At 45.6% G+C, this 26,130-nt stretch overlaps 1 protein-coding gene across 4 annotated transcripts; it reads left to right on the forward strand.

Moving 5' to 3' along the window:
• The first annotated feature begins 1,789 nt into the window (after nucleotides 1-1,789).
• Nucleotides 1,790-26,089, forward strand: abl1 (c-abl oncogene 1, non-receptor tyrosine kinase). Of its 4 annotated transcripts, none has more exons than XM_079289566.1 (11): nucleotides 1,790-2,099; nucleotides 18,163-18,327; nucleotides 19,033-19,328; nucleotides 20,445-20,735; nucleotides 20,945-21,029; nucleotides 21,209-21,386; nucleotides 21,557-21,741; nucleotides 21,948-22,100; nucleotides 22,190-22,279; nucleotides 22,432-22,560; nucleotides 22,741-26,089. In XM_079289566.1, the coding sequence occupies exons 1-11, from the start codon at nucleotides 1,973-1,975 to the stop codon at nucleotides 24,411-24,413; spliced, it is 3,372 nt and encodes a 1,123-aa protein (XP_079145692.1). In that variant the 5' UTR covers nucleotides 1,790-1,972; the 3' UTR covers nucleotides 24,414-26,089. The 4 variants fall into 4 exon arrangements, with proteins under 4 accessions (XP_079145692.1, XP_079145693.1, XP_079145694.1 ...); XM_079289567.1 differs by having other exon boundaries at nucleotides 20,463-20,735; XM_079289568.1 differs by lacking the exon at nucleotides 1,790-2,099 and adding an exon at nucleotides 14,057-14,859.
• The last annotated feature ends 41 nt before the right edge of the window (nucleotides 26,090-26,130 follow it).

Raw genomic sequence — 26,130 nt, forward strand, 5'->3', positions numbered from 1 at the left:
CATGTATGCAATATTTTCCTCGTAACAATATAAATCACAGTACATGTTTATTTTTTTGTTAATTAAGACTGTTAGCACTGATTTGTTGCTATCAAATGGTGGATGAACAGGGCTAGTGAAAGTGGTGAGGCCAATCATAGCACAACAGACTTATCACAGGATTTATATTTGAATTATCTTGGTTCGTTATCAGTGTACAAAGCTCAGGAAAATAACTCAAGGTACTTTACAGCATCATCCTCATATAGGATGTCCATCACATTTTGTAGGGCTTTTTAACACCGTGGGTTGTGATTAAAATGAGGCTTATGCAAACACTATCATATTGTAACCTACATGCCTCTCAAGCCAGCATATTTAATCAAAAGTGTTAGAAAAAGTCGGTTTTGTTTTTCTGCAACTTTTTTCTTGAGCAGAATAAAACCTTCGCTCTGCTCCCCGGTACTAGCCCACGCACGCACGCGACGTCACGCGTCGCCCCACCCACATATTTCTGTAAACCACCTTGCGTATGGAAGTATGGCGGCACCAGCGACACAATTGCTACACGGCCAAAGTTTATTGCTCCGGTTTTCACGTGAGAGCGATGAGTAAGTACGCGAACCGAGGGGACGGCAACGAAGAGCTCGGCGAGTGGAAACGGTGGGAAGGACTTCCGGAAAGAGTCGTCGGTCTCTGGCCGGAGGAGTCTCCTCGATCTCCCGTCACCGTCTTGATTGAAGTGCTTTCAGTCCGGGTACCACAGGGGGAGAAGCTCCACAAGACGGGAAGAGTGGACACGGAAGTTTGAAACAAACCGAATACTTATTTAACAACACTTGTGCTGTGCGGACATGTGTTTTTGAGACTTTTCAGTGCACTTGTCCGACGGTTATAAGCAACGTGTTAGCAGCGACCCAAGCGAGAACCAACTGTTGAGTGCTCGATGTGCATTTAATGGTCTGGCGCTGCACACCACCACCAGCTAGCGTTAGTTAGCCTCCATGGCTACCTTCAACATTAGCTTGTGGTCGCCAGATAACCAACAATATAAATGTTTCTGTGTAAGTTTCCACTCCATACACCATGTCTAACTACCGTGCAAGTTGTTGGGATGTGTGTTACAAGTCTGTCATTGTCACTTTAATGCTTATTGCTGATGGATTTGTTGTTGCTTTTGACATTGCTCTTGTGAAAGCAGAGAGTTGCACAGAGACACTAGGTTTAAGTATAACAGCAGTTATTGCACTGCTGCAGTTCAGTGATGATTTTGCATTTTCTTGATGTTTTCATGTTTGACTTTTGTATCCAACGCCTTGTTGTTGTTGTTGTTGCCTGTAGACACTACATCTCCTGCTAGTCATGTGTGCAGTGGACTGATGTTTCACAGTGTTAGCTTGTCATTTAAAGAGCATCAGAAAGAGGACAATGTGTGGGCGAACATCCTAGTTATAACAGGGAAATAGGGGTTTATGATGTAGGCGTAATGTTACTGACAACATAGTTGAAGGACCGTTAGAAACCAAACGAGCATACTTTTCACAAGTTAACTCACACTTATTTGAGAATTTTTCCTGCATCAGTTGTAAAGTTTAATCAACCCTAGCATGCACTTTATTACACTGTTGGGAGCGTGTTTGCAGTGTACATTTAAGCCAGTGTCATTTGTACACCTCTCATATCGCTCTTAATGAAATCATCAATGATTCGTGATTATTATTTCCCCCCCTTCTCTAGATTACTTTGAAATGCGTTTCTTTGAGGTCTGAAGCACTCAGGATCCATTAATGCCCGATAAACTGAGACGTACTGGAGTAAACCGGATCTGCACAGCTGACCCGCAGCACCCATACTCCAGGAGAGGACAGCCGGAGCCAGGAGAAGGGGTCCCTGTCTTCTCCCGATCCCGTCCCCGCCTGCTGACCAACGTTTGGACGGTGAGCGACTTAGTCCGGTTTGGAGAGTCCCGGCTGCGGCCTGGCACCCTGCCCTTATGGGGCAGCAGCCGGGGAAGTTCGTAGGGGACCAGAGGAGACCTAGTCTGCCGGCCTTCATCAAGGGGGGATGGAGAGAGTCGTCACGCCATGGGACTCAGCCCTGTAACGTTTTTGCTGTGCACGGTAAGAACAAACACTTCTGTTAAGACCCTTAAAAGGTCAGTTGTCAAATTTCGTTTGTCCAGCTGGTATCAGTTTGCTTAGTGCTTTAAATGTGTTGAATGGAAAATGTCATCATATGCCCCAACAGACCACGGATCAAATACTTACACACCTTTCTGACGTGTGCTTCCTTTAGTCTGTTTGTAACATTGCTTTTCAACAAAGTCAATTACACAATAAAAACAAGTAGACTGGTTTGACCATTTTATTCACTGCAAGAAACCAACATGCAGAAGATGTTGCATGTAATTAGAAATCGCAGGACTGTACAGATGTACAGCATCATAGAGAATGTGGCTTGCACACCTGAATAAAACACTGTATTCATCCATTTTGACACAGGGTGACCCTAGAGATGGTATTTTTAATGAATCGCTTTTGGTTGGTTGGTTGTTTGGTCTTTGTTGTTGTCTCGATTGTCTGACACTTGTCCAATTGAGTGGGATTTTATTTTTTTTGTTTTATATGTAAGAAATACAAAAAATGTTGACATTACCTTGAATAAATGCGAGCTGAGACATATTTTTGTCAATATGAAATTTAAGACGTCGTGATAAAATAACAAGCAGATGCTTTTGAGATATTCCTTAAGGATGTAAAGGGATAGTTTCTTTCTCATGCAGTGGTTTGAGTTACGCACTGGTATTGATGCACGTATATTACCGTACGTTAGTGTATTGATCCTGTGGTCAGAGGTTTCACAGCCATCTGTTTGTTACGAATAAATGAACAACAGTGGTCCAGCATTGTTTCCTAATTCGGACATTTGATTCTACTGTCAAGCAAGGAGTTTCTTAAGAGATTGAAACATTGTAAATGAATGTCACGTGATGGTAATGCACTTCCAGCTGTAAGCATAGGGCACACAGTAAAAGATGAGGCGGCCCCCGTCCTTAGCCCTGCTCTTATTAAGCTTGCATTGAAGGAGGAACCGATGAAGAAGAAGTCTGAAACCAGAAATAACACCTCCCCATCTATGATGTAAAGGAGGCTTTGTGATGTGGCAGAGCTCAGCAGTGCCTCCTCCTGTGTGTACACAGGGTGGTATGTAGTGTGCACTACAAAGCGATATTGTGGCTGTGGCAGCAAACAGCTGTGTTCAAAATGCAAGGCAAGTTTAGATAGCCGCCGGATAAAAGGATACCTGGAATTGCTCGTGAATGATATCGGACACGGCCAGAGTAGCCGCAGATCCACCTGAAACATGGCCGCTGCCTGAGTGAGCTCATCACGCCCACGCTGCCCTCCTCAAGGAGCCTCTTTTGCCTCTGTGGAAGGTTAGCATGCTGCTGGCACCGAGCCTCACCGTGCTCTGCAAAGCACTGACCCAATATCCTCCATGTTCCACGTAGATGGACGTCTTACCGGGGGATGTTTTTCCCTCGAGTTGTGCATCTGTTAATCCATGTTCATATAAAGCAATGTGTCTGTTCTTTCTAACGCCCCATCAAATAACAACATTTAAAGCAAGCATGCCAGAAAGCAGACTTCAGTAGCTTCAATCATAACACAATGAAACCGGTGGTTACATCGCCAGTTACTTCGCTTCTTACTAGTTTGGGCTCATGAAAGTGCCTTCATGGTGGTTTTTACCTTAATTTGTTGCCCAGAATAGCCGCACACAACACAACCAAGGTAGAGGAACTTGATGCCTGCAACTACTTTCCACTGACTCATAAGTCTCGCATAACGCAGAGGGGGACAGCACAGGAAGGGTCAGGAAAACAGATGAAAGCATTTGCCGGTAAATGGATGGGATTTGGCAAAGGGTCAGTGACACGGGACGTACCGGTACTTGTTTTCCCCTTTCCTGCTGCGATGAGCAGGTTACACTATGAGAGGGGCCTGTGAGTCATAGAGCAAGGAGGGCAATATCAACAACATGATTCTACATCTTCTGTGGGTTTTTTTTTGAGCCCCCGCTAGTTAACACGAGGCTTAGCCAGCGCCATGCTGCTTCTCAGCGGGCGGGTTCAGGCCTCGGCATGCAGCTGCCTGTGAGAGAGAGACGGCGGCAGCGGAGGGCAAGCGAGGACCCGTCTCTGCTCTTGGCATCTCTGTGTACTGTATGCCGAGGTATGATCTCACCGGCTCGGCTCATAATGAGTGAGCAGGGTAGTACCGGTACATTACTGGGACCATAACTCGCACACTGTATTTCCAGATAAGTTAGTATCTCACTAACTATGGAAAGAGATCAATCACGGACTCGATTACAAGCTGCGGTAGGTTACCAGGCCTGTTTCAGGAACAGGTCTGAGCACAACAGAAAAGTGTACTTGATCCCTTCTTTCTCTTCTAATTTGGTCCTGTGTGTTATGTTCACTTGTAGATACAAAAACACACCCAGGATTGACGATATGTGTGTTCAGCTGTGGTGATTGCTGATATTCAGCCACTCGTATTTATAAAGCTTGACATCAATTTTACAGTTTAGTAACCATCCATTATATCCATGATATCTGTGCTTTATACTGCAGCTTTCCTCTTCCAAACCACTGCCATTTTCAGTTAAAAGTAATTTAACTGAAATATAATAACTGCAGCATTGTGTAACCATGATTACTACCAGGATAAACGTTGCTTTAGTCAGAGGTTGCTGTGGTTATTACACTCGGTAAGATGACTTTTGAATGCGCCTTCCTCCTTCCCCTCTTCTTTTTAGTGTGCAGGAAGTGGAATTGCTGGGTAAAAGTATGCAACAAAGGAACGATGCATTGCATTTGTGTCCCTGCCCTGAAGAAGGCTGACTGAGGAAAGAGGAAAGCAGCTTTGGGACCTGGAGGGTTCAAAGGAAAGTGAATCGTAATATGTCTGATTTTGAGTTGTCTTAGTCGTTGCTGTTCCTACATTTGATGGTTTGAAGGACATTTGCCCCCTGGTGGTCGCTTTTATTTATGGGGTTAATGTGTTTTATTCGGGTGACTATTGTCACCTAGATGCCATATCCATTCAAAAATAATACTTTTATAAATATAATTTATTCTAATTAAATGTATAATTTCCCATTGTGATCATGATAGCACAGTGTAATTACAGCTTATTTATTCTGTTACTTTGGTTTGTGTATTTGGTTTAAATATGTATATTTCCTGTTCTCTCTTTCATATATTTGCCGTATTACTAATGCAACTACTAGTACTGTTGATGCATCATATCAGAAAACCCATCCTCGATATTTTACCTGTTATACAGGAAGGCACACACATTCAAAATGTGTCATTAAATCATTCAAATATAAACTGTTAGATCCAATACAGATTTAAAAGCCACCAAGAGTCCATGTCCTGATGCCCTGTGTGTGCATTGGGGCTCAGCTAAAGAAAGACACTGATGTGTGATTGTCAGTCATGGTGGTAGACGAGTATAATTATTTTTGGACATATTTGCTCGTGAGCATCTTTCATTGGGATGAATTGGCTGCCATGTTTGAGTTCATGAGTGGTTAGGTGCAAAGCGTCATCGGCTCTGATCCTGGTTGCACGTTTATACGTCACAGGTATTTTAAACGTTTGGAAATTGGACATGCAAGGAGTCCATTAATTAAACTACATCGCCTTTCAGGAAATGTAGTTTCAGTTCTTCAACTTCTAATGCAAACAATGCAATACGGTTCTGAACTCTGAATGCATCACATCAATACAGGTTTGCAAGAGAGTTTGTAGTCCTCTGTTTATTCATTTTGTTGATGAAACTGCCTTTTGTATGAAGCTTTAAACAATAGGCTGTAAATCCCCCGAAAACTACTGGACTGCTGGAAAACAACAGCGTCAGGGTTTTTACAAACAGCGGTTTTGGCGTGTGATTGAGCCACTGATTGCCCTCGTTGTCTCACATCTTTACTACAGCCAGCTTTTAGTTTGTAGACGACAAGAAGAGCACAGTGCCAACTTATGGTCATCAGCCAGATGAGTTGGGTTACAGAAAATGTCGGGTCCTCTGGCATGTTGCTTCTCGCTTGGACCGCTTTCAGTACGGACAACAAGACTTATCTTAACTCATAAGCTGCACCCCTCAATTTCCCCCTGTGTGACGCCTGGAGGCTAGACTGGCAGAGCTTCAAGTATGTTCAAGGCACATTATAATGTGGGGATGAAGGAAGACGACACTCCGCTTGTTCATTGTCTCTATTTGCTCATTTCTATTCAGGGTCGTCGGGTGCTGGAGCAGTATGTACAGGGCAGAAAACACAGCACACCAGTTCACAGTCCACGAGCAACTAAATAAGAAGCCTTTTGACTTGCAAGTTTCTTAAACCATTTCAATATGTAGAGGCTTCAGTTTCTAAGTGATGGTGGACAATAGAGATGCACTGATACGGATATCGGTCTGATACTGACTCTCTGCAACAATGGGACGATCTGGTATCGGATAATTCAGGACATTTATATCTATGTATGTATGTATTTATTTATTAGTTACATATTTGACAAAGTTAGGAAAGCGGTGTTGAAGTCGAGCCTGATGTTGCCTTACACATAAAAGAATGATCCCAGCCACTTCCACCTCAATTAAACACTGATTGGTGCATCCTTAGTGTTTAATGTACTTTAAGAGTTGTATTTTGGGACAATGTTAGGCAGTCAAACCCCTCATCGTGTGTGTGTGCGTGTGTGTGTGTGTGTGTGTGTGTGTGTGTGTCCTGCAGCAGCTGCGTGCAGCGTTTATGCAGTAAGTAAGTGAATCCATTTCAGTTTCAGTCTGTCTGGCTCTTTCTTGGCTGGAACTCGAGGAATCTATGCAGTCTATACACTAAATCTCCTCCCATGATCCCTGTGGATTCTGAAGACGGCAGGAAGGGTTTCGTGTGTGCATGCGTGCATGCATACACACACACGCACACACACACACACCTACATACCCATGCAGCAGGCGCCTCATAGTAATGCTCATTCAGGCCAGCTGTTAGGTCCCTGGTGGCTTGTCCTTAGCCGTGGCTGGCCATGTCTACAGACTAATAGGCGCACACACACACACACACATGCTCACACAGACCCTGTGTGACTCTCAAGTGACAGGACTTCTGCCTTATCTAATCTGTTTACTTTTTAACCTTGATAGTGGTTTGATGGTGTTTTGTGATGGCATTCTGACAAGTTTGCCTGCACAATTTGGTGTTAGTGTGTGTGCGTGCGTGCGTGCGTGCGTGTGTGTGCGTGTGTGTGTGTGTGCGTGTGTGTGTGTGTGTGTGTGTGTGTGTGTGTGTGTGTGTGTGTGTGTGTGTGTGTGTGTGTGTGTGTGTGTGTGTGTGTGTGTGTGTGTGTGTGTGTGTGTGTGTGTGTGTGTGTGTGTGTGTGTGTGAGAGAGACATTTGTCCCTTGCCGGCTGACACCTCGCTGATTAGTAAGTCTTTTCCCCTCTCATCAAGTTTTGACCACCTGGAAAGAGTCCTCTTTATTACCACCCTAGCTGATGGCCAGTCAAAACAGCTGTTTTTATAAATCAAGGTAGTTCATGTGTCACAAGATCCTTGTTGTGCACGCCTGTAATCAGAGTCCACAAGGACCTACAGTCTGGTCAGACAAAGCATGACAAATGCACAGTATTTTCTCATGTCGAGATCTGAAATATTCTGAATAATTAAGTGAAGGTAGTAAAAAAACACACATATGGTCCATATCACATATATGGTCCAAAACCAGAGCCAGATTAATGTATTTTGTCTGATTATAGTCCTGTCTGCACCGGAGTGGTTTACAAAGAGGAGGCACAATCATTATGGTGTTTGCCCTCTGCTTATAACATTTCAGTTTCATCCAAGTGTCCCAGTAAAGCATGAAAGCATGACAGTGAGCCCGTATGTACAATACCAGGACCCTGAAACTGAAGCCATCGTAACGTCATTATTCACACCTCTTTGCTTTCTTCTGTGACAAAATTCCTGAATGAGAAGTAGCTATTATATAACAGAGTAACTCGCCAGGTCAGCGTGACCACATCACTAGATCACAGCCTCTCTCTACTCTTTGCCTCTTGGGCCGGTCCACTCTGTTTTCTGGTGAAGAGCTTGTGTTTGTGTTTGATCTGTTGCACCAGAGGTGTGTTGAGTAATAATGCATATTTTTACTCAAGCGAGAGAGTTGAACGTAGGGCAAGCCACAGCAGTGGAGTGAAGAATGTGACCTGTTTTGCATTCCTCCCTCAAATAACTGGTGCAATCCCATTCCCTCCCCCCCCCTCTCCCTCTTTTCTCCCTTCTCTTTCCTCTTTTTCTCCTTTGACATTGTCTCTCTATTTAATTGTCTTGCTATCATTCTAGTTTTTTAAAATTTCATATGGATTTTACGTATCGCAGAACAGTTTCATAGACGGCGAGGACTAGACAGAATGAGGCTAAAGTAAATCAGCACGCAACAATGGAGCCATCAAAATATTACAGTGCACAAGACTACTGTCAGCTTTCAGAGTGCAGGAGTTGAGATCATGTGTGTATTTGTTGTGCAGAATGGTCACGTGGGTTTGTCTTGTGCATTTTTAATAGTTAACTGCAATCGCCCACTATTGTCTTCATGTAAGACAAAGTCATGACACTGTGTATGTTATGGATGGTTGATATTTAGCTTCCCTTAGTTTGCTCTATATATCTTTATATACTGTGTTAAAAACACAAATAATGTTCACGAAGGGATGTCCGTCCTTCTGTAGTCCGTAAGATTTAAAGCCGTGCACCATACCTGTTTTCTGGTTTAATGATGTATAAAAATAAAACATTTGGAAGCATTTATAATAAATTAAATTGCTGCAAAAAACATCTAAATGCTAAGATTGAGAAATGATCTTCCGCTTGTAATGAAGTTTATTTGAAAAGGAAAAAAACAAATCCCAAATGCTCAAACTAAAGCGTTTCCGTACAAAGTGTTTTGTACAGAATAATTGAAAGTGTAAGCGTGTCGGTATATGTTTGCTTAGAGTTAGGACAAACAGTCTTGTTGAGTCATTGACTCTCACCCTGCTTTTTGTTTTTTGGATTCCCTTCAGCGTCTGCAACAATGTTATGAAACCTCGGCCTGAGAGGCCCAGTTTCTGACAAGAAAATAATTATCTACAGAACTGTCTTTTCCTGTTGTGACCACCCGTGTATCAGTTGCAATTCCAGATATACTTCTAAATTGCTTAAAATGTCCTTTTTCTTCTCTTTGCTGGTCATCTGTCCATCGTACACAGACAGTACATACAACACTCGCATGCATACCGAGAAGCTCCAAATTGGGTTAGGAATGCAAAGTGGCAGCTCTTTGCCACCCGGGTCCAAGCGCACACACACACACACACACGCACACACACACACACACATACTCACACACAGAAAAAAAACCACCCCCTGTTCCCCACTCCATGCCCGAGCAGGCAGCCCCAGTCCAGACACAGCTGTTGTTTTCTCTGCAGACAACCTGCTACCTAGTGCCAGCTCTGTCTTTTTTTTGTAAAAATGTCAGCCATGTATGGCTCTTGGTCAGAGAGCCTCTCCGTGCAGATTACAGGATTAAAGTCCATGATTTGACACAAGGGTTCTGGTTTGTTTGCGTTCCCCTCACCAGTCCAGCCCGTACAGTACTGCTGTGCTGTCCCTTTGTGTTGTGTTAAGCTCCTCTTCATAGCGCTATAAGAGGAGGCCCGCTTCGCTCGCTGCATCTGGATACACTTAGACACGACGAAGAACCGAAGCACCTCTGCTGCTGCAGCCCCAGAGCCTCGCAGCCTCAGTCACTCTTCTACACTATCTGTTTCTGTTTTTACCCCCCAGTGGGCATACAGACAAATGTGGTCTTTCCCCAGGCATCTAGAAAACATCTCAACAGCATTTATAGTCAGTAAAAGCATCCTCTCTGCCTGCTCTTATTAAGGTGTTGTCTGTTTATGCTGTTGAAGTTATAAATTAGACCCAAAGTATGAGCCGAATACTGGCTTTCTCTTTCTATTACTGCAGAAGTGCAAACCTCCCACTCATACGTACACACACACACACATATACACACACACACACACACACCCTTTTCTTTTCTGCTTTCTCTCCCCCGTCCTGAAAGAGTTTGGCTCCCCTAGCCTGCTCACTCGTAAAACAATGGACATAAAACAGTTGAGCTTTTATTCCAGCACTCCAGGTCACAATGGTTAGTTTAGGCAAATTCTGAAGATGACTGGATTACCGGTCGCTCCCTCTCCTCTCCACACACACACAGGTTGTTATTTCAGAGCAGAGCTCATTTGTCTGGGCTCTCTTTCGCCTTCTTAATTTCCACAGATGATTAGCAGGGGGGGTATTTCATCCCCCGACCAAGTGATGAATAGTTCTGTGCATTTGACCCGGCTCTCTTGTTTGCTCAAAGTATGACATTTTAACTCTGGGCTGGCAGCCACACGTTTCTCTTCTCCGTAGGTTTGCATATTTCCGGCACCACGTAGTTTTGTCTGGGCCTACAGCGCGGCCGATCGTATGGAGAAATGAGTTCTGCTTCGTCACCTGGTTTGTGTTGCCCTGTTTTTGTTTCTGTCATCATGGCAAAATGGTTCCTGCAGTCGCGCTCCAATAGGTCGGCCGGGTTTGACTCCCTCCGTCTCCGCCCGCCCGGCTTGAAGATGGTTACACAGCTGAGCTGACAGCCGACTGTTTACGGGTCGAGTATTTGGCTAAAGGGAGAGAGAGCTTGTGTGTGAGCGTGCACATGTAGCGGATTTCGTCATCAAATGTGAAACAGAGAGACTGACCTCTGGGTCAGTCTCTCTGTTTCCTTGCTTCTAACACGCCGGCTGAGAATCAACATAAAGAACATTGTCCATTTCTGCACATCAGAAGCTTTTAGCAGATATTTGAATGGGGCTTAAGGCAAGTTTGCTTATCTAGTATTCAGTTTCCCCACGTTGTCCGCATTGGTAAGTTTATTACCACCTCGGGCTGATGCTGGAGCCTGAACCTTGAACCAGAGCAGCCACTGTTTTGTTCTGAAGTGTTCGCTCTCCCTGTGGACAATACTAAGTGGAGAATTATGTGGAACTCTAAACCCCTTAACCTCATGTGCTGGTCTGCACGCCTCAGACACTCTGGCTGCATTCTCCAGCGGGCCCTGAGTAAACACACACACACACACACACACGTTCATCCATACGCCACATACGTACCTGCTTCTTGTGTGTCTGATGTTTAAGTACACTTGGCTGTTACTATTGCTGTGACTGCTGGGTTAGGTAACGCAGTGGAATGATGAACCATGTGCAGAATGACCTTCGCGGGTTTGTCTCCCACCCTCCTCCTCTGTAATTAAGCTTGCTCTATTTAATGACTTATGTTCCATGACTTGGATGTACAGGATTGAGTCATTAGACGGTGTGATTATTGTGTGTGTGTGTGTAGCACAGAAACCAAACGGTCCTCAAATATCATTCCAATATTGTAACATTTAAAGACAATATCCTCGTACCAAGTATTAATTAATGATCTACGTTAATGGCTTACTTTTGCCTGGCACATGTCAGAATGTTCATAGCAGATGTCGATAGCAGTTAATCGTGTAATGATATGAATTATTGAGGTTAATTGTTGCTCAGTGAATTCTGGTTTTAATAAAAGTGTAAAAGTAATGCCCCGGTTCATAATTGATAGTTAGGACTTGCAACGGACTGCAGATGAAAATAAACCTGCATGGTTAAATCTAGCTGTTTATTAATGTGCAAGACCACATGATTATGGGACATGTAAAATATGGATTCATGTCCAACATCATCCAAAGGCTTTAACGCCGGTATAGTTTGAATCGTAACACAGTTGCAGCCTCAGGTTTCAAGAACGTAATCAGAAAAGCAGCAGAGGTGTATGTGAGAGGGAAAGGGCCACAATCCATCCCATGAGTGGATGTACGTCAGCTAACTGTTAACATACACGGCCCGGATTATAAAACGCAAGCGAGCAACTCTTCTATGAGCTCACTTCCAAACAATGTGCTTCATGTTTCTCCATCTGCAACCTTTTTTCCCCCTCTCCTCCACCATTTTTTTATAGCCTCTCTCTCTCTCTCTCGCGCTCTCTCTCATCTCCCCAACACTCTGGGCCTGCGGTAAGTTAATGGGCCTTTCTCAGAGTTTTGAGGAAGCCTGCGTTTCTTCTTAATTGGCGTTTTGGGGTGGTGCATGAGAGGAAACAAATGTTTGCCATACCAGCACTGCAGCGTTGATGCAGGGCCTGGTGCCATGTGGCTGGATGCTCAGGGTATTGAGGTCACTACTCGAGAAGCGACTGAGACGTACTTCAGCGATTGATCGGGGAAGAGTTTGACGACTTCAGAGCACATTTTTCTGAACTGTGCTTTACCACAGTTGAAGGTCTTTTCCAACTGTCAGAAGTCATAATAACACACATTATATGAACCCTTGATGATGCATTCCCAGTCATTAGCCAACTTGCTCATAAATGTAGGCAATGATTGCCTGCATCTTGTAGGACAGACATGACCGTATCTTTCTTCTCTATTATCACATTTCTCCTCGTCTCAAATGATGCACATGAATCACTTTTGTCTTCAGAAACATCTGTTTGTTGTCCTCTTTTCCTCTCTTCGTATTACTGGCCAAGTAGACCAGATAACCTGTCTTCCAACAATATTTGCAAAGTATTCCTGCTGGTTGACATAAAGTTTCTTTAAAGCAGCTACAGGCACAAAGACTTGATCATAATGATAGAAACAAAAAGCGTCATTGGATCTTTTTAGTCTGCGCTTTTGCGCGCTCATTGGAGGTACCAGTCACCAGGTCAGCCAAGTTAACTGGTTTGTGTCATTGTGTCGTCATGGAGCTGGCTTCCCACCATTATGTAATCACCCTCTTCACTGGGCTTCTTATCTCTGAAGTGATGTTAAAATATTTGCCAGACATAGTCGGTAGATTAAAGCTTTTGTGTTTTCAATCTTGATCTTCGGGCACATATAACACAAGTGGACAAAATAACAGAAACACATAGCAATATCCTGCAATGAAATAGATTACTCCTCATAGATGATTAAACTGTTCAATAGTCTGCCTGACAAATGCAGGATTCGTTTTGTAATTGAATTAAATTGTATGGATGTTAATGACAGTCTCTGTAGATGGCCTACTGTAATTTAGTCGGTGTGTTGTCCTGTAATGAAGGAAGGGAGAAGAAACATTTTAGTAGAATTTAAACACAACTTGAGCAGGAGGGATATATGCTGTGGCTAGCTGAAGCAGAAGAGAAAAGGAAGTTTCAGAGAAGTATTAGAGAACAAGAGGTGCACCTTGATTGAGCTCAGACGTTTGCCTTGTTGAGATGGATCAAGCATTGGGAGAAGCGTGCCGAAGCCACAGAAGTCAAAACATTGCTTTTATTGGAAGATGCCATTGGCATTTCTTGACGTATTTCTAAGAACAGCTGTTTATCTTGTTTTTATGACTAAATCTGAGAGAAGACAGAAAAGAGTTTGTTTTTGTTAAAGTTGTGTTTCGCAAGACTGATTCGCTTCTGCCAACGATTCCTTCCAGATATGGCGAAACCAATGCCGCTGTCTAAAATCACACGGTCAGACCATGTTTCTCCAAAGATCAAAACATTAATGTTCTTAACTTGATGAATCCAAATATGTTGCTAACTCTGTTCCTCGTTTGAGTGGTGTGTGTGTGTGTGAAGTCCAGAGTAGAATGCTGAAGGTTGTACTTTGCCAGCTGCTCTTCATTGAGAGCTTTAGCTTTGTCTTTAACTCCTCAACCTGTAAACATTTCAGAACAGAGCGAGGAGGAGGGAGGGGGGGGGGCATGGTCAAAAGAAGAGAGAGAGGCAGAAAGACAGTGAGAGGGGGGGAGGGGGGTTTAAAAGTTGGAGGAGGAGCGTCTTGTAATCATCTCATGACTCCAACAGAAGGAAGGAAGAGCCGTTTAAGGCCTCTGCTGAAGCCAAACTTCAATCAAAGCTTCGGTCTCACACGCAGCTTTTCTCTCATATGTCTGCGTGAATTTTTGGGTGATGGTGTTTGTGCTCTTCTCGGTGAGTGCTTGTGTGTGGTAGCGGTCTCTCCCTCTCATTGTGTGCTTGCTGCTGAAGGTGGGAGGGCTCAGCTGATGTCATTGAGTGCAGCAGGCTGAGCCTGAAAGAGGCCCTTTGTTGGCAGCTGCAGCACGAGTAGTCCCAGTGCCTCGGATACACACTCGCTCAGGACCGGACAGAGGAATGGCCACCGCTCAGACCGCCCTACTGCCTACTCCTCTGACACATCTGCAGGTCTAACAAGCTCTTTGGACCAAAACCTGCGCCTTTTTGGATTGTCGGTGTGTCTTACAGAAGTGGAGCTAACCAAAACCCCAAGAGCAAAAGGGGGGGGGGGGGGGGGGAGAAGAAAAAAAACATGGAGACGCTCAGAAGAGAAAGTTGATAGACTTTTGCTGGACAGCGGACTCTGCTTTTTCCTGTTTCGTGTGGAGGAAAAAGAGGATATACAGCAGCTGGAAGGACTGAGGAAAAGAGAACCAGTATATTTCAAAACCTACTGTGGCTCGGTGCCGCGTCTCCTTTTGTCCGTTTTGTCTTGCGTTTGAACTTTTCTCCTGTTGGACACATGTAGAGGGGGAAACGTTCGAAGGGACGTCTGATTTTGAACAAGCAAACAACATTTTCAAGCGGGAAGGGAAAGAAAGCAAATGAAAATGTTGGAGATTTGCCTGAAATTGGTGGGGTGTAAATCTAAGAAAGGCCTCTCGTCCTCCTCCAGCTGTTACTTGGAAGGTAAGAATACTCTGCGATTGGCTGTCGTCTCGTCTTTTAGCCTCGAGCCGTGATTTTAAAAGTTTACTTTGGAGAAATATAAACAAAAATGTAAGTACGGCTGTCACAGAGGTGGGGAAAAAAGCAGGGACTTTAGGGGACACAGTGGGAAGGATAAAAGATGAAATATCCCAGTGTAACACAGTTGTGTGGAAACACAAGAATGGGGAGGGGGAAGCAGAGAGTGAGCACAGGGGAGGGTGAGGGAAGCCAGACACACTGGCTAGCTGAAGAGGAAAGAAGTGGAAAAAGAATACAAGGAAATCTGACTCCTGGTCGTGTCCCACTTAACTCTTGTTTATGAGCAGAGGGGATCTAATCTCTCCTTTCCACGTCTCTATGTCCCGGCACATGTTGTTCATCGCGTCTGTAACAGATTTAGATTACGTGGATCTATATATTTCACCCACTCTTTGTAGTCTAGCAGACTAGCGATTACCTCTTTTCCATTACTTCTAATTACACAGCGCTGGTCACAGATGGAAGTGGGTAATTGATTTGCCTGTGATGTATAAAAGTCAAAGGCAATTTGGAGAAATCCAGGGCACATCGACTCTGTACACGATCAACACAGTAATTGATTGGCAATGGAAGACTCGGTGAAGTCTTATGTGGGCCAGATATTGTGCAACCAAATGATTTAATAGAGTTAATAGTCCTGGTACGCTCCCCACTGAAGTGGATGACAGTGATAAACAGTCTCTAATTTCCAGACCATATGGTACAAGGCACAGCGAATCTCATGGTGAGATGTTCTTTTTGATTATTATCATTAGAATGAAGTTAGTTTATTAGCATAACAGCAGGGGAATGCAATATGAATATTGTATGGCATCGTGTTGTTGTTCTAAATGACAAACAGTCGTTCTTCTTGTAATTTGTAGTTGCCTTCTAATCACCTGGTTTTCCCTGCTGTCCTGCACTGGTCTGAACATCATGTCGATAAGATAATATCTCCCACAGTGGATAGAACTTCATCAGATGTATGATCTGAATCCGTTCATCTTCTTCTCCACCATCTCCCACTCAGGTGATGACAGGTGATGCAAGAGAGATATGAATCTCATCACTCATAAATATGTAGGTTAAGGACTGAGGCCAACTGAGGACCACAAATAAGTTCAAGCAGACTACTGCTGGTTTCTGTTGATAGTTGGTTGCATTTGTTTTTCCATCCAAGGTGTCAATCAGCAAATTTAAGATGACTGGAATCAAAACGAGCAAGACTCGCCTGCTTACCAGGACCAAGTGGAACCAAAGAAAAGCTTCTGTTATGCATCTTTGTAGTTTCCTCTTTCAGACGTCTTCTATTTTCTCCTCTGGTTGGAGCCTGTGTTGTCGTGGTCCATGCGTCAGTGTGCTGTTGCCGTCTCACAGAGAGCTGTGGTATGTGTGGCCTGTGAAGTGGACATGTGTGGCATTGGCCGCTCGAATGCGCTGCCCACACACTTTATGGCCGGGCCAGACTCTGGACACATGGTATGTCCTGCTGGCTCTCAGCTCTGCATCTTGCCTCGTGGAGCTTTTTCTATCTCGCGTGATCTCTGGCCTCAGCTTGAGCCTACATTCTTTGTTTCTGAACTATTAGATGCAGAGTCTGTCTTTTTATTTGCTCACATCTTCACCCGTATCTCTGCCCGCTTTGGGGAATACCCATGCTTGTGGCTCCAAATGCAACAGGCCTGTTTTTAGCATTGTATCTCGCCTAAATGTGAGGTCTGAGCTTGGCAGTATGCTCCAGATGAAATTGAATTTGGCGCGTTCTCACAGCCAAAATGGCAGATTTGTGACCTTAAAGTAGTTCCCCATTTGGCCTTGATTGTCTAAGCGTGCTCAGGCTGGCGGGTCTAACTTTTGCAGATGAAGCTGTGTGGAAGTCCTTCATTAGCCTCCAAACACACTGATACCTGCATGTTGTCAACACTGTCATGTGACCGGCTTTGGGCCATATATGTTCTGTTAACCTCTCCGTAGGGGTTAATACAAGTTCGTCTCACATGCTACAAATTCTTTGTTTACTTCTTTGATTGAGGAAACTCGCAAACACATATTTTCTCCAACTGTGAGTCCAAAGCGCCTCCAGCTGGGTTGGACACAACAACATGAACACATTCGATTTCAACACGATTGATTTCAACATCAATCGCAATCTGGTTTTATGATTTTGTTTTTAAGCTTGGCTCGACTGAGATAACGGTGCAGCGATTCCCAGCGAGTCAATGATGGTGCTTTCCACCATATGATGAAAAGCTTGAATCTCCAAAATATCACATTTTCACAACAGCCTTGAAAGTGACATGTCTTTGTGACATCATCGGTTGAATACAATTTTCCAGTCGTACTGTTATTGCGGAGATTTGGAAGCTCAAGTTCAGTTTCAATGCGTTTGGTTGGTTTCCTAATGGCCCTGTGTACTCTGTGCTGTTGCTGTTTTCTTACAAAGTGATTTGAAACATCTCCTCCTCCTCCTCCTCGTGTCTTCCACAGTGTGAAATTCTCAGTGGAAGGTGAAAACCTCGTGCAGCTGTAAGCCTGTTGTCTCTGTTGGAGGGATGTGGGTGTTGTGAGCTGGGGGGATGAAATATAAGATGCCTCTAAAACATGTGTGACAACAGCTGAGCAAGCCACACAATAAAGCTCACGTTTAGGCCAAACAGCAGTTATAAAATCTCTCCTCACTTCACTCCTCTGTTGTCTCTCTTCCCCATAAACACAATTGTCGTCTGTTCTCGTCATTTTTTTCCATTTTCCACATTATAGACGTCGGCTTTACTGCTCTAAAATTGCTATAATTCCAGATGTGTCTGTAATTAACCCAGGCGCATTACCTGTGAGTGCAAGCACATCCATTTTACAGTTACGGCGAAGATTCACGGTCTGATGAGTGCTGGTTGTCTCAGTATTAAAGAAAATGAATACTAAGCAGGGATAATCCAGGAAAAGTTAAAAAGACGGCGTGAACATGAGTGGGTCACATGATCAGCTTTTGTACTCTAATCCCGTGTTGGGCTCACAGCTGATGCCCTGCTTGTTGGAGCGAGGCCCGGTTGAAGGACACATAGAGGAATTTAAATGACACACGGTCAGGCGGCAGTTGACATTGTTGCTGAATCATCCTACATGTGTAGCACTGTATGGGAAAATCTTCTCCCAGTGCTTCTGCAGACCAAACAAACGGCGACAGCTCTCCCCTCAGCGTCTCACTGTTTCATGTTTTCCCTCACAGGTTTATCTGACTGCACGTGTTCTCTTTTGTTTTTTCAGAAGCTCTCCAGAGACCAGACTTTGAGAGTCAGGGTCTGACCGAAGCGGCTCGCTGGAACTCCAAAGAGAACCTGTTGGCCGGACCCAGCGAGAATGACCCCAACCTGTTTGTCGCACTCTATGATTTCGTGGCCAGTGGCGACAACACACTCAGCATTACTAAAGGTTAGTTTATATGGAGTAGTTCGTGCTCAACTAGGAACGATTCATTTTGAATCAATATATCGGAAATCATTTTATGGATTTCTACATTTTTGACAACTGTCACAATTGGTGGATGTTGGAAATGACAAAAAAAAGGGATGAGAGCGTTTCAATAAGGTTCTGAATCTTACCGGGGATCTACTTATTGACTTCCTGTCTCCTTCCCTCTCTGTCTTCATCCCTGTCTGACTCTCACTTCCTGACGATGGTCTCAAACATGTTGTTTTTCTTCTGAATCAACAATAAAACAATACCGCAGATGGATCGCACCGACAAACAGAGGAAGGAAGGAGAGAACACATGCACCGGAATAAACAAGAAAATGTCATGTTCAACGATACTTTCCACTTCACTCTAATATGAATAGCTGCTCAGAAAAGGTTAATTTTACTTTATGGGAATATTTGCCAGATAAATAACTAATTTGAGCTAATCTAAAGTAAGTTTTTTTTTTTTTGGTTCTATCCCATCTCAACTAATGTAGAGAAGTGCCTTTCTTTAGTCAGGGTCACAAATGACTGGTGGAAAAGATTAGTACAGTGAATTCCTGCAGATTCTCTCTCTGAGATCACAGGAGTGAGCTGTAACCATACAAGTATGAGTATGCAGCCAACAAGTTACTTCCTTGATAATTAAAAGAAATATATAATCTCACACGTTGACTAGGGGAGAAGCTACGTGTGCTGGGTTACAACCACAACGGCGAGTGGTGCGAGGCACAGACCAAGAATGGCCAGGGTTGGGTGCCATCCAACTACATCACCCCGGTCAACAGCCTGGAGAAGCACAGCTGGTACCATGGACCCGTGTCACGCAACGCCGCAGAGTACCTGCTCAGCTCGGGCATCAACGGGAGCTTTCTGGTGCGGGAGAGCGAGAGCAGCCCCGGCCAGAGGTCCATTTCTCTGCGGTACGAGGGGAGAGTCTACCATTACAGGATTAACACTGCGTCTGACGGCAAGGTAGTTATCAGGAAACACACACACACACACCAAGATTAACTTCTGTCTACTTAATGATCAAGGTGTGATTAGGGAAGGAAAGAGGGAAGGGTGTCTGGTGCTCACGGTTATTGTATTTTTAGTAAGGTGCAGGGTACCCTATCCTGATGGTAAAAAAAAAAAAGTGTCTGGCGTATTTGTATGTTCAGCTGAATTTCTTCTGTGGGATTCCCCCAAATTGCTGCGTTGATGGAGAAGCTGCTGCCATTCTGGCCGTGTCACCCTCCCGTCGGTGAGGCAGAGAGGTGAGCTAGCTCGAGGAACGCTAGCTATGACAAGAATGCCTCGAACCACCGCTGTGCTGCTCATGGCCAGCAAGACGCGAAGGCCAGCCAGACACTGACGCCCATGCTAAGACACGCATTAGCACAGACAGATGAAGCCAAGTATGCACGAACACACACACGCACGCACAGACACCCGGTTCCCCATCTCACATTGTTTTCCATCCTCCCACTGAGCTACAACTCAAGAGTCTGGTATGATAGACTTCTCCAATAATTTAGGATTACCTCAGTACTCCCCCGAGCTGCAGCTTTGTTTTGCACTGACTCTGTGATTAATACTGCTCTGAATAACTACGGTCTACATGTCAGCCAAGCTGATTTTTTTCCCCTTAATTTAGTAAGCGGTCAATGTTTAAGCCAGTGGAGCAGCCAACCGACTATTAAATCCTCTTTTCCATTTTTCCTCCACATGCCTTCAGCTCGCTCAAAGAGCCCGTTCACGAGTAAAGAAATGCACAGTGCAGATTGTAGAGCAAATCATTTTTAGGGTTACGTAAGACTTGGACAATGGAAAAGACTCTGTCCACTGAGCCCTGACCAATATCCTTCCCTCCACCAGCTTCCTGAGTAATGCCTGGTGAGTTTTGAATGGTTTAAGACGGTTCTTTATGAGGAAAATGTTTGTTGTTTTGTAATGCTTTACTCAGTTGAAAATAATGTATCTTGTCCAAAATCCCAAACTATGGCAGATATCTGGTTTAGAAAATAAGTGTTAGTTGCTAAAAAAAAAAAAAAGTCTGTCAATATCCTAAACTGAACTGACCTCTCGTGTACATCTACTCAAATGTAGAATCTCTCTCTCCTCCAGCTGTACGTCTCGTCGGAGAGCCGCTTCAACACGCTGGCGGAGCTGGTGCACCACCACTCCACGGTGTCCGACGGCCTCATCACCACGCTGCACTACCCGGCGCCGAAGCGCAACAAGCCCACCATCTACGGGGTTTCTCCCAACTACGATAAGTGGGAGATGGAGCGCACCGACATCACCATGAAGCACAAGCTGGGAGGGGGCCAGTACGGGGAGGTGTACGAGGGCGTTTGGAAGAAGTACAACCTCACCGTGGCTGTCAAGACGCTCAAGGTAACGGCGAGATATAGTTTGATTTACGAGCTCATCTAACATTATGAGAAAAGGCCGTATGTCTAGTCAACCTACGATAGTCACATATCAACACTTTGTCGGTTGTCAATCTGTAATTTGGCTGAATAACGCTACCACCTGGTGTTGTATGGATGCAACTGCAACCAGCCGATGGTTTTGCTCACTTTCTTTTGCCAATAACTGTCCAGGAGGATACAATGGAGGTGGAGGAGTTTCTGAAGGAGGCCGCTGTCATGAAAGAGATCAAACACCCCAACCTGGTACAGCTGTTAGGTACGTTAACCAGTATCTATATCGTATAACCTGCGTTTGAAGAGAGGATGTTTTTGCAGATGTACTCATGTTTGCAGGTTAAATAGTTTATCGTTCAGTGCAGCAGTATATTTTCATGCTGTATACAACATGCAGTAAATAGTCATGTGTTTTGTTTTGCTAACTTGTTTGCTCGGCAGGTGTCTGCACACGGGAGCCACCGTTCTACATCATCACAGAGTTCATGACCCACGGGAACCTGCTGGACTACCTGAGGGAGTGCAACCGAGAGGAGGTCAATGCAGTGGTGCTGCTCCACATGGCCACACAGATCTCCTCTGCTATGGAGTACCTGGAGAAAAAGAACTTCATACACAGGTGGGTGTCGGGGACCTTACTCTTGATGTTTTTTTCTTACTTCGTCGTTGTTTTGTTTTACTGATGGCGATATGTTCAAGTCAGCTTGTGCATTTCTTTAGTTTAGTTTACTGTCACTGGTTTTATAAAGTCCGGATTCCTCCTGTTCCTCACTCATTCTCCTCCTGCAGGGACTTGGCTGCCCGTAACTGTCTGGTCGGGGAGAACCACCTGGTAAAGGTCGCAGACTTCGGCCTGAGCCGGCTGATGACCGGAGACACCTACACGGCTCACGCTGGGGCCAAGTTCCCCATCAAGTGGACCGCTCCAGAGAGTCTGGCCTACAACAAGTTCTCTATTAAGTCTGATGTCTGGGGTAAGTTTGATGTCATCGCGAAATGCTCAAATGTATTCCCAATGTCCCTGCTTGAATAATCTCATTTCTTTCTTCAGGTTCCTATTCAACAAGGGAAAACACTTGTTCCCGTGGCTTTACATTCCAGTCATTTAGCTCTTGACATGTTTCTGTTGTTGATTGTTGTATGAATAGCACAACTAGCTGTCTTGTGCCTACATCTCCAGCATTTGGTGTGCTGCTGTGGGAGATCGCCACCTACGGCATGTCTCCCTACCCCGGCATCGACCTGTCCCAGGTGTACGAGCTGCTGGAGAAGGACTACCGCATGGACCGACCGGAGGGCTGCCCCGAGAAGGTCTACGAGCTCATGAGGGACTGTGAGTAGCAGAACTGATCGATCCAGAATAGGATTAGAAGCGCTCCACTCTAGACCTTTTAATCCTTCTTTCTTTTGTCTTCCTGTCAGGTTGGAGGTGGAACCCCTCAGAGCGTCCGTCTTTTGCTGAAACGCACCAAGCCTTCGAGACCATGTTCCAGGAGTCAAGCATCTCAGATGGTCAGTTCTGCTTTCTTTGATATCCAAAGCACCTTTACTCGTGGGCGTTACTTTTTAATATCCACACAAATACCCTCTTGTAATGGTTGTATTGTCTTCGCTATTAAGATGTGAAAAGGTAGGATGAATCTCAACTGTGTCTTTACTGACAGAGGTGGAAAAGGAGCTCGGCAAGAAAGGGAAGAAGGCAACATTAGGTCCCATCCAGCAGGCTCCACAGCTGCCCACCAAAACCAGAAGTCTACGCAAAAACATGGATAACCGGGATGGAGACAGTCCAGGTGAGACACAATCACACCCACTGCACCTCTTGCTCTTGTTGCTGCAACTTCTTGTAAAATAGTAAATACATTTTCAAGTGTCCAGTACCAAGTGTTTTGTAAATTGAGTCTGATAATTGGTAAAAGTATTGTGTTCTTCTTTATCACTGATCTCCTGCTTCTTTTTGGGCACTTCCTCAGACCCATTGGAGCCGGAGGTAGCTGTGTCGTCACCCATGCTCCCCAGGAAAGAGCGCTCCCCCCTGGACAGTAACCTGAATGAGGACGACCGCTTGATACCCAAAGACAAGGACAAGACACGAGGCAGTGGCTTTCTCAGTCTCATAAAGAAAAAGAAAAAGAATGCTCCTGCTCCACCCAAGCGCAGCTCCTCCTTCAGAGAGATGGACGTCCACCCTGACAGGAGGGGCGCGACTCCAGACCTCCGAGACAGCGACGGCTTCAACAATGGCGCATCTTTGGCCATTAATGACATCACGCATGGCCTCGACTCCGCGAAGTTCCCGAGTAACAATAACGGCGCGGGGGGCATCACCAACGGGGCCCCTACCTACCCGGGACCTTTGTTTCCCAGGAAGAAGGGCGCTCCTGCGGTGCCTGGCCCCGGAGGGAAAGCGGCTACAACACCGCCCAGTGAGGAGGAATCCATGTCTAACTCGAAGCGCTTTCTTTGGTCCTCCAGCATGCCATCTGGCTCAGATGGCACTGAATGGAAGTCGGTCACTCTGCCGCGAGACCTCGGCCAGCGGCACTTTGACTCGGGCACCTTCGGGGGCAAGCCAGCTCTGCCACGCAAGAGAACCGGCGAGCAAGCCCCTCGAAAGGGCACCCTGACTCCCCCGCCGCGTCTGAACACCTTATCAGACGTGTCCTCTGCCTTCCTAGGCAGAGACACCGATCTTAGTCCTGGTTCCAGCACCCAGGCATTAACACCTAAGGTGGTCAGGAGACCAGGGTTGCCGGGACTGGAGAACTCCAAGACCAGCGCTCTCCACGCCGAGCTTCTCAAGCCCAATGTGTTCCCTGCTCTAGGGGCCGCTGCAGACGAGTGCAGGGCCCGCAGACACAGGCACGGTGTGGACTCGTCATCTGTCAGGGAAAGAGGAAAGTTACAGAAACCCAAGCCAGCCCCACCTCCACCGCCCACCAATGCCAAAACTGGCAAGATTTCCCGCAGCCCCACGCAAGAACTCCCCTCTCCCTCATCCACCACCTCAGAGATCAAAGTTAAGGGCCTTCCCTGTCTCTCAGAGCCCCACCACACAACCACTGCCAGTGACCAAGCCCGCTCACCCCTCAGTGAGGGCTCCAAAAAGCTGCCCCTGGGCTCCACCTCCAAACCTCAACCGTTAAAGACCTCCACCTCCTCCCCTTCAGTGACCACCTCCCTCTCCAGCCAGAGCCTCGGAGGCTTCTCGTCCTCCCTCACCTCCCCGGGCGACCTGAGCTCGCCCACTGCTTTCATCCCCTTGGTGAACACCCGACGCTCCCTCCGCAAGACGGCTCCCCGCCAGGCCGCCGAGCGCACCCCGAACTCGGCCGTGACGCGCAAGATGGTGCTGGAAGGCACCGAGCTGCTCCGCGCTGCCATTTGCCGCAACTCTGAGCAGACGGGCAGCCACAGCGCCGTGCTGGAGGCCGGCAAGAACCTGTCCAAGTACTGCGTGAGCTACGTCGACTCCATACAGCAGATGAGGAACAAGTTCGCCTTCCGCGAGGCCATCAACAAGCTGGAGAACAGCCTGCGCGAGCTGCAGATCTGCCCCACCGCCACAGGGGGCGCCAACGCCCAGCAGGACTTCAGCAAGCTGCTGTCCTCCGTCAAAGAGATTAGTGACATTGTTCAGAGGTAGCGCCATAAAATCTTCAACTACCAAGATGAAAAACTGACATGAACTGTATCTAAGACGACCCTTTTCTTTCTGAGAGCATGAACTGCGGCAGATGCCGAGCTCGTGTTGCAGATCTGAGGGTAAAGCCTGCAGGAGAGCAGCAGCAGAGTGTAGGTTTCACACGAACAGTTGGCTCTGAAACGCTTCAGCCTGTGGTTATTGTGGATGGAACCTCTCCGTCGGCGCCGTCAGACAGAGTTTGCAATATTGAAAAGCCTTAACCACGAACGAATAGTGTCTTTTGGCCTCTATGGGAGGCGAGGGGCCAATTCTTTACCGACGTGACTTTTCAGCCAATCATTTTTGAAATGTCTTATGTGTTCCAGTTGGTTCTTCCCCTTTATCGAGGCCTGTGATATTTGTTTCCATCACTGTTAGTGATGCGACAATGAGCAAAAACAAAACACTTGACCTCACCTTGTTCTCTGGTGCCTTTCTAAGACTTTAAACGACTGATGTCATAGTTTCCATTGTCACCTGTAAGAATTAGGGGGCTTCTGGAATCGCAGTGTTATAACCCGACGCCTCTGTCCAACACAACATGTTGCATTGCTTTGTGCCATTTCATCAGTGATTGGTTGCGTGCGGAGTGACGAAAACGTGCCAGTGATTGTTCCGTATGAATGCTTTTTTTTTTTGCAGTATTTGCAACCATGTGCCATAAAATAATAATGGGAGCAAGCAAATGAGGCGGAACAAGCTAGTGGCCTTCACCTTTGGTCACACATAGTGCCTTAAACACTAGTGGCAGAGCTGTTTAGCATTTGCCACATCACACGTGCAGGATTGTGGATTGTTGTGTTGATTTGTGTATTGGATGTGTGATTGCCTTACCAAAAACCTTTTGTCTCCAGTCTGTACTGGAGAGGGACCAGGGTGCACGATCTGCTACTTAGTGGATCCGACTGTTTTATGTTGTCCTTTAGACTGGACCTTTTGTGTCTTATTTTTATGAAACTGATCCAACTTTCTATACATGCCAGTCACAAAAGCCACCAGTAGCAGCAGCATGCTGTTTGATCTGCAAAGAGGGATCACAGACTGAAACAGTTTCTTCTGGCCACTGAACGGACTCTTTGCCCTGAGAGAATTAGTGTTGATTGAGGGCTAATGTCACGAGGGGCCCTAATGCTGTTTCAGAGGCCTTTCCACCCCAGCAGAAAAAAACCAAATATATATATCCTGGGGGAAACACTGGACTGAAATGTTTATGGATCTGTCACTTGCTGTCTTACAAGATGAATAAGTGAGAAGCTGACCATTGTAGAGTGAAACAGCCCATGAAATTCCACTGTCCCAGCATACGTTCCTTCATGCTCTGCAGTAACTGTTGGACATCCTCAGTATCCCTGCTGTAGTCGCCTCACCCCAATGTGCCCGATCTGACTGCACAAGTCAACTGCAAGCTGCCTTGACTTCAACATGGTACTGTCAGTGTTGGCTCTCTTTATTTTATTTGTTTATTCCGCTCCTTCACCACCATACCACTACTCATCTGTAACGTCTAAGGCTCCTCACCAATTTTGTAGACACTTTGCTTTCCTTTGTAAATATGTTTTCTGTTTTTCCTATTTGTTTCTCTCTAGCCTTGGTGCAATTTTTGTTGCAATAAAATAACAAGCAGTTGTGCTACTTGAAATACATCACGTGTGTGATCTTTTTCTTCAGTAAACAGACA

The sequence above is a fragment of the Melanostigma gelatinosum genome (assembly GCF_949748355.1).
Source record: "Melanostigma gelatinosum genome assembly, chromosome: 18".
NCBI classification, from domain to species: domain Eukaryota; kingdom Metazoa; phylum Chordata; class Actinopteri; order Perciformes; family Zoarcidae; genus Melanostigma; species Melanostigma gelatinosum.